General features: G+C 44.3%; 1 protein-coding gene across 1 annotated transcript in view; it reads right to left on the bottom strand.

Annotated features, from left to right (window-relative positions):
* Positions 1 to 270: 270 nt before the first annotated feature.
* ccdc17 (coiled-coil domain containing 17) overlaps positions 271 to 8,290 on the bottom strand; it is a gene marked incomplete at both ends in the record, with an annotated part of 59,643 nt that continues 51,623 nt past the window's right edge. Inside the window, 2 exons of the mRNA XM_084336777.1 lie at positions 271 to 408; positions 818 to 922. Of these exons, the coding sequence (XP_084192903.1) occupies positions 271 to 408; positions 818 to 922 (243 nt within the window). The remainder of the gene's footprint in view (positions 409 to 817; positions 923 to 8,290) is intronic.

The following is an 8,290-nucleotide window of genomic DNA, read 5'->3' as shown; positions in this document are numbered from 1 at the left end:
TGGCGCAGAGAGGGTCGCGAACTCCCCGACATCATCGCGGGACATCCCAATTACCACCAATTATTAAATACATCTACCTCGTCTTAACTACCTTGGTAACTACCTTGGTAACTGCCTCGGTAACTGCCTCAGTAACTACATTTTAAGGACAATTTGAGCATAAACAACAATTCACACACCCATTATCGTCCCTGTGTTGAATGTAGAGGAATATAGTTCTATGAGACTCCTAAGGTTTTTGGAGTTGTTCTAGACTGGGCCTCTTCTTTGTCATCGATGACTGGTCCCCTCTGTGGGGGGAGGGTCCTCGTGGTCAGCGTCAGGCAGGAGAGAGAGGAGCTGATTGGCTGTTGTGGGCTGTAGGGTTGGGTTAGGGTTTCCTTGGAGAATTACCGGCTGAGTGGGCACCTGGAGAAGAGAGACACAGCTTAACATTTGACGTATCTATTATGAGATATCATTTTGTTCAAAGAATAAATAAATAAATACATGTATTAATAAATTAATAAATGTATTAACAAATGTATTAATTAAGAATAAATACTTACAAAATGATTGCTGACATGAAAGTAAATAATATGGAATACAACGTTTTAAGCTATCTTGAGGACTTTATGAAATAACCTTTTAGCAGATACAGCGTTATTATTTTGTTAATTAATTAATCAATTAATTAATTAATTATCACATTAATTTAAAGGGTAGGAACGGATTTACCCACGGAATGAGATTGGCACCACACCATACTGTCTGGTGCTGTTGGACAGTCTGACAATAGAGGACAGGTTATGAATGTTATTGTTACTATGTTACTAACCACAGCAGGGTACTTATACTGGCTCCTGGGGACAGGCTCTGCCAGGGTCTGAATATCCCCATCGCGAGCATTGACCAGTCGCACACATAATTCCATGGTGCCCACCTAGAGATCACACACACACACACACACACACACACACACACACACACACACACACACACACACACACACACACACACACACACACACACACACACACACACACACACACACACACACACACACACACACACACACACACACACACACACACACACGCTCAGAGAGACACACACACACACACGCACAGAGAGACACACACAGACACATGCACATACACACACACACACACTCAGAGAGACACACACACACACGCACAGAGAGACACACACACAGACACATACACATACACACACACACATGCACACACACACACACACACACACACACACACACACATGATACACACACGCACACACATGCACACACCATAGGCTTTTACTATTCCTTCCATTTGTTGTGTCATGATTGTCATTTCACTTCATTACTAAACTTAGTTGCCATCATGTGGAGTTGGTAGCACTAGATGATTACTATAATGATTACTATACACAGGTATTCTGGAGGTATAATATGAACCCATGTGAAGTATACTCTACCAGACATGGAAGGAGCAGCTTTGATCTGAGCGGGGGGTGAGGGAGGGTGTGGTAACGGGAGGGCGGGGGGTGAGGGAGGGTGTGGTAACGGGAGGGCGGGGGGTGAGGGAGGGTGTGGTAACGGGAGGGCGGGGGGTGAGGGAGGGTGTGGTAACGGGAGGGCGGGGGGTGAGGGAGGGTGTGGTAACGGGAGGGCGGGGGGTGAGGGAGGGTGTGGTAACGGGAGGGCGGGGGGTGAGGGAGGGTGTGGTAACAGGAGGGCGGGGGGTGAGGGAGGGTGTGGTAACGGGAGGGCGGGGGGTGAGGGAGGGTGTGGTAACGGGAGGGCGGGGGGTGAGGGAGGGTGTGGTAACAGGAGGGCGGGGGGTGAGGGAGGGCGTGGTAACGGGGGGTGAGGGAGGGTGTGGTAACGGGAGGGACGGCTGTTTTATTTTCCCATCCAATAGTACAACAGATGATATGACACAATATCGCAGAATACCCCATACAATGCTTGTCCTATCACATTACATAATCAGCGATGCAATGGTCATGAGGCAGACTTGGTTTTGCTGTGACATTCAGCTTGGATATAACCACGTGCAGTAGGCCTGATCCGCAATGGGCCTGGTCTACAAGATACACTACACGACCAAGGTACCCATGTACATGTCAAAATACTTCCCAAAGGTCAGTGAATACCACGATCACAACACCAGAGGGAGCTCCACAAATCATGTTAAACCCAGATTCGGCTCAAACAAGGGACTAAACACGTTTCGCAATTATGCCACATCAATGTGGAACGCCCTGCCTAAAGCTGTAAAGGAATGTGAATCACTACCCACTTTCAAAAACACTCTCAAAGAACACCTACGGGAGACTGCAATTCGAAACTGGCCCCTGCAAATGTCCTAACCCAACCCCCTCCAATGTACAGTAAATGACCAAGTATGGCTTTGTCAATATTCCAATGTACAGTGTCCCCCACCCACCCTTCCGGGCCCAAAGACGGGGGTTCAGATAGATTAAACTCTACTGCATCCCGCTACCAGGTGGCTGTGTACAACCACTCCCATAAAGCAGGGATAATCCACCCTGCTACATACAGTTTCTACGTCAAAATGTACTCTCTTTTCTGGACTCTTTGTGTATCACAAACAGTACTGTATTTGCAAATCTGGTATGTCATAAATGTATAGATGTAGCAGTACTGTCTATCTGTATGTCATGTATGTCATATATGTTACGATGAATTGAAAATGGGGGACCCTGATGTAAACAAGACGAAAGTCTTTCTCTGGTCTGCATCCCCTTAACAATTGTATGTATTGAGCCGTACTGTACTGTACCCATTCTGCAATCTGTTAATAAAGTTTTCAATCAATCAATCAATCAATCAATCAATCAATCAATCAATCAATCAATCAATCATGCACCTACACTAATCCATCCATATAAATGCTTGTCATACATCACAACACCTGTGGTTGTTGGAGCCATATTGACCCAATTTGAGTTTAATGGGAAACATGTAACATAACATATATTTTGATTTATGGATTATATTAATAATTCATATGAAATTGTATTTACCTGTATGATTTAAATTAATCTTGAAATAGATATTACCTGGACACTTATCTGTTGATGACTGTGGGGGCGTGGCATAGATTCATTCATAGATGCACCCCCCCCCCCCCTTTGGGAGGCTTCAAATCAGTGAATGAACTGTCTGACAGCTGAGTTAGACAGTGGCGTTTGGTGTGCAATAGTTTTTCGACCACATCAAGCCAGACCAATTATATCATTTACTTTGTCAAGATCCTGTTCGATATTATTTTATTTAGTTTAGCAAAGTCAACCGGAGTTTATGTTTAATAAATGTCAATCTACTTACATCCTCTCTGAGTGCTTTATGATGAATGCGCATCGGCCAAATCTGCAACTAACTCCAGTGGCTAAATGGAAATTTATGAAGGATTAGCCACTTCATAGTCGAAAAACTCAAGCAATGACGAGCGAGCTGGACTTCAAGATAAACGAGGAAACTTGGACCCAGGACGCGACCAGCTACTGGATGGAACCTCGGTTGTGAATGAAGGCTCGCTGCTTGTTTGATGTGGACAGAGGATGACGCGACCAGCAACTATCACATGAAGGGCGGTCGTGAGTAAACAAACCCAAGCAATGGATTTATGAATGAATGCGCTTGTGCTTTACTTCACGTAGGGCGAAGCCAGACACTGTTATGCAACGCATTTCACAACGGTGAAATCCATAACTGGAAGCGCATTTGCGCGCTAAAGACCACATAATTGTGGGTTTGAATGGAAACATGTAACTGCGCATAATAAGTATTTAAGGCAACGTCTGTGTATACAAGTGCAACGCAGTTCACAGCGGTTGACAACGCTGAAGTCCATTGTTGGAAGCGCATTTTCGCGCTATGGAACAATTATGTGTTTGAATGGAATCATGCAAAACGGCGCATCATATGTATTAAAGGCAGTGTCTAAATGCAACACATATAGAAGAGGATTAAGAAGCCAATGGACAGGCTATTATTTAAAATGACGTCAAAGGCTATGATGGCAACTCGTGGATAAACAATTTGTGTATAAAAAGTGCCAAGTGTCAAAGTTATAATCATGTCTACCAGCTCACCTGCAACCGCAGAGGAGGCAGAGGCTCTCCTAAAGACTCTGATTGCAACTCGCAAAGCCAAACTTGCAGCATGCACAAGGAGATTAAATGAAACTAAAACACTGCTTGTAGACGGTGGAAATGTGGAGTCTATCAATATACATGTGGAGGTGTTTAACCAAGTTGTTGATGAATTTGACCAGGTACATCAGCAGGTGCAACAGCTGCTATCAGATGAAGGAAAGGTGAAAGATCAAGTGGAGTGGTATGAACCCAAAAATATGAATTTCACAAACTTTTTAAAGGAAGTTCAAGCATGGCGCATTGAACAACATGACCAAGCCAATGTTTGTCCACAGGACAGCGTCTCCTTTGTAAAAGCATCATCAACAGCCAAAACCTCCCACTCATCTAAATCTTCAAAAACCAAAACATCAAAATATTCTAGAGCATCCTCTAAGGTATCTTCTGCAGCTAAACTGGCAGCCGCTGAAAAGGCATCACTGCAAGCCAGGTCTGCTGCTTTAAAGGACATACATACTTTAAAACTGGAAGAAACGATGATCAAATCAAAGGCAGCAATGGATGAAATGACGATCAAATCAAAGGCAGCAATGGAAGAAACAATGATCAAATCAAAAATGGAAAAAATTGAGCTGGACGCACAAATTGCAGCAGCAGATGCCAGGATTAAAGTCCTTCTAAGCAATGATGAGCCTGGATCACAGATGGATGCTATGAATCAATATTATGATGATGGAACTGTGGAACCTGCACAAAAGGTGGAATCTACACTTAATACTGACACTTCAATGGAATTCATTCAATTAACTGCAATACCTAAGACCCCATTGCAGAGGGCAGTGGAACACATCAGCAGTAGTTCTCATGGAGCCACAAATGCATCTATTCCACAGCTGGAAGAGCATGATATCAGTAATGTCTCTCATGGAGATCTCAGTGCAATGGTACAAAAACAAAATGAAATAGCTGATTTAATGATCAGGCAGCAAAATCTCTCCCTACTTCCCAAAAGAGAGGTCCCAGTGTTTGACGGAAATCTGCTATTTTACCAGTCTTTCATGCTGGCTTTTAAACATGCAATTGAGGACAAGACTAGTTGTTTCCAGGATAGGCTCTACTTTCTTGAACAATTCACATCAGGTCCAGCCAGAGCCATAGTGAGCAGCTGCATGCACATGAATGGGAAAAAAGGATATCCAGAGGCTATGCGACAATTAAAGATACATTTTGGTGACGAGATGAAGATCGCAAATGCTTACCTGGATAAAGCACTTAATTGGACCGCTGTTAAAGCAGATGATGGAAAATCACTTCATTCATATGCCTTATACCTGAGGGGATGTTGCAATGCTATGCAAGACTTGGAGTACATGGATGAACTGGATGTGACATCCAATTTAAGGCTGATAGTATCCAAGCTCCCATACAAGCTCCGAGAACGATGGCGGACTAAAGCTTATGAAAAGTTTCAAAAAACAAACATAAGAGCTCGATTCATACATCTGGTGGAATTTATGGAAGCACAGGCTAACATCTTACTGCACCCTGTGTTTGGAGACATTAAAGACCCAACTCCGATTAAAAGCTTAATCTCAAAGAGCAAAACATTCGACTTGAGAGCACAGAAAAGGGGCAGTAGCTTTGTTACCACCGTAGCAGCAGCAGCTGGAGAGTGCAGTACCAAACCACAAACGGCCAAAGTACAGCAACACATAAGCACTCAGGTTGCTATTCCGGCCCTATGCAGTCTCTGCAAAGGCAAACATGCAATATTGGATTGTTTGCGGTTTAAATCGGAGCCACATGAGAAGAAAGTGGAACATCTAAAAAGGAATGGCCACTGCTTTGGATGCTTAAAGAAGGGTCACATGAGCAAAGAGTGCAAAAGGAAACTAGATTGCCAGATATGTCAGAGAACACATCCAACATTGCTGCATATTGATGGCAAAGGCTCAAAGCAGGAAACTGCACAACACCTGATTCCCACAGATTCTAATGGAACAAGAATCAACAGTGCATTAGTCTCAGCAGATCAAGGAACAGGGGCCGGAAAGGAATGCGCACTAACAATTGTGCCGGTTCAGGTAAAAGTAGCTAAAGGCAACAAGACTATTTTAACCTATGCTTTTCTTGACCCAGGAAGCTCAGCTACATTTTGCACCGAAAACCTCATGAATCGGCTGAAGGCCAAAGGACGCAGGACCCAAATTCTTCTACGAACAATGGGACAGGAAAGACCTGTCAAGAGCTATGAGCTCAAAGGACTTGAGGTAGGCAATTTAGAGGGTGATGCATGGATTGACTTGCCTAAAGTATACACCCAAGCAAAGATTCCTGTTTCAAAGGAAAACCTACTCACCCAGTCTGATCTGAAGAGTTGGCCTTATCTCAGTGGAATCCAATTAAATGAGATCGAGGCTGACATTGAAATCCTAATAGGAATGGACGTTCCGAAAGCCATGGAACCCTGGCAAATAATAAATAGTCAAGGAAACGGACCGTATGCAGTCAAGACACAGCTAGGATGGGTGGTCAATGGCCCGCTCAACTCTTGTTCTGCTATGGAGGAATCTGGAACGAAGTCAGTGTCAGTTAATCGCACCTCAATGGAAGATCTGAAGGATATGCTGATCAAGCAGTACAACCAGGACTTCCCTGAAAAGGAGCATGAAGAAAAAAGGGAGATGTCATGTGAGGACAGGAGGTTCATGGACCTGGCAACAAATTCTGTTTTTAAAAACGGTCACTACAACTTACCTTTGCCTTTTCGAGACAAGGATGTTGTCCTGCCTGACAACTATCGAATGGCAGCGCAACGCACAGTGAACCTAGCCAAAAGGTTCAAAAGAGATTCTGCTTATGCTGCAGAGTACAAGGCCTTTATGGAGAAGGTACTGGCTAAAGGGCATGCAGAAAAGGTGCCGCAAGAGCAGCTCCAAAGGCACGACGGCCATGTGTGGTATATACCTCATCACGGGGTTTACCACAAACAGAAGAAAAAACTCAGAGTTGTCTTTGACTGTTCCTTGTCATACGAAGGCCGATCTCTCAATACAGAACTTCTCCAAGGTCCAGATTTGGCTAACCCGCTTCTAGGCGTGCTGCAATAATGGCAGACATTGAATCCATGTACTACCAAGTACAAGTACATGAAGAGCACAGAGACTTCCTGAGATTCTTATGGTGGCCAGAAGGAGATGTTACTAAGCCGCTGGAAGTGTACCGCATGAGTGTTCATCTCTTTGGGGCGGTGTCATCTCCAAGTATCGCCAACTTTGCCTTGCAGCAAACCAGAAATGACAACTCAGAGAAATACAGCATGGAGGTACTTGATACAATCAAGCATGGCTTCTATGTAGATGATTGCCTCAAGTCTGTGGACTCCCCAAGGCAAGCAATCAAACTGATAAAGGACTTTAGGGAAGTATGCACCCTAGGGGGCTTTACCCTAACCAAATGGGTGAGCAACAGCCAGGAAGTACTGACAACAGTTCCTGAAAGTCACAGAGCCAAGCTAGTGCAACAACTTGACTTGGATAGAGAAAAGCCACCGCTGGAAAGGGTACTAGGTATCCAATGGAACATCCACAGAGACACTTTCAACTTCATGGTTTCTGTCAAAAACAGAGCTCCTACTAGACGAACCATTCTCTCCATAGTCAGTTCCATATACGATCCTCTGGGTTTCCTTTCTCCCCTTATCCTCAAAGCCAAGCAGATTCTATAGAAGCTTTGCATTGGAAAGTGTGGATGGGATGACATCATTCCTGAGGAACTATCAAAGCCCTGGCAAAGATGGATTACAGAGCTAGATCAACTCAGCAGATTCGAGGTGGACAGATGCTTAAGGCCTGAACATTTTGGACTTGTAAGGACTGCTGAGCTGCATCACTTCTGTGACGCGAGTGAGTCAGGAATTGGGGCAGCAAGCTACCTCAGACTCACAAATAACATGGGAGATGTCCATGTTACCTTTTGTATTTGGCAAAGCCAGAGTAACTCCACTAAAACAAATCACCATTCCAAGGCTTGAGCTTGCAGCTGCAACGCTTGCTGTGAAAGCAGACAGAATGTTACAAAGGGAGCTACATATGGAACTGGAGAATTCTACATTCTGGACAGACAGTACATCGGTACTGAAATACATTTTCAACCAAACAAAACGATTCCACACGTACGTTGC

This window comes from Notolepis coatsorum (genome assembly GCF_963971535.1).
Source record: "Notolepis coatsorum genome assembly, chromosome: 19".
NCBI classification, from domain to species: Eukaryota; Metazoa; Chordata; class Actinopteri; order Aulopiformes; family Paralepididae; genus Notolepis; species Notolepis coatsorum.
This window is presented reverse-complemented; position numbering and strand designations above follow the sequence as displayed.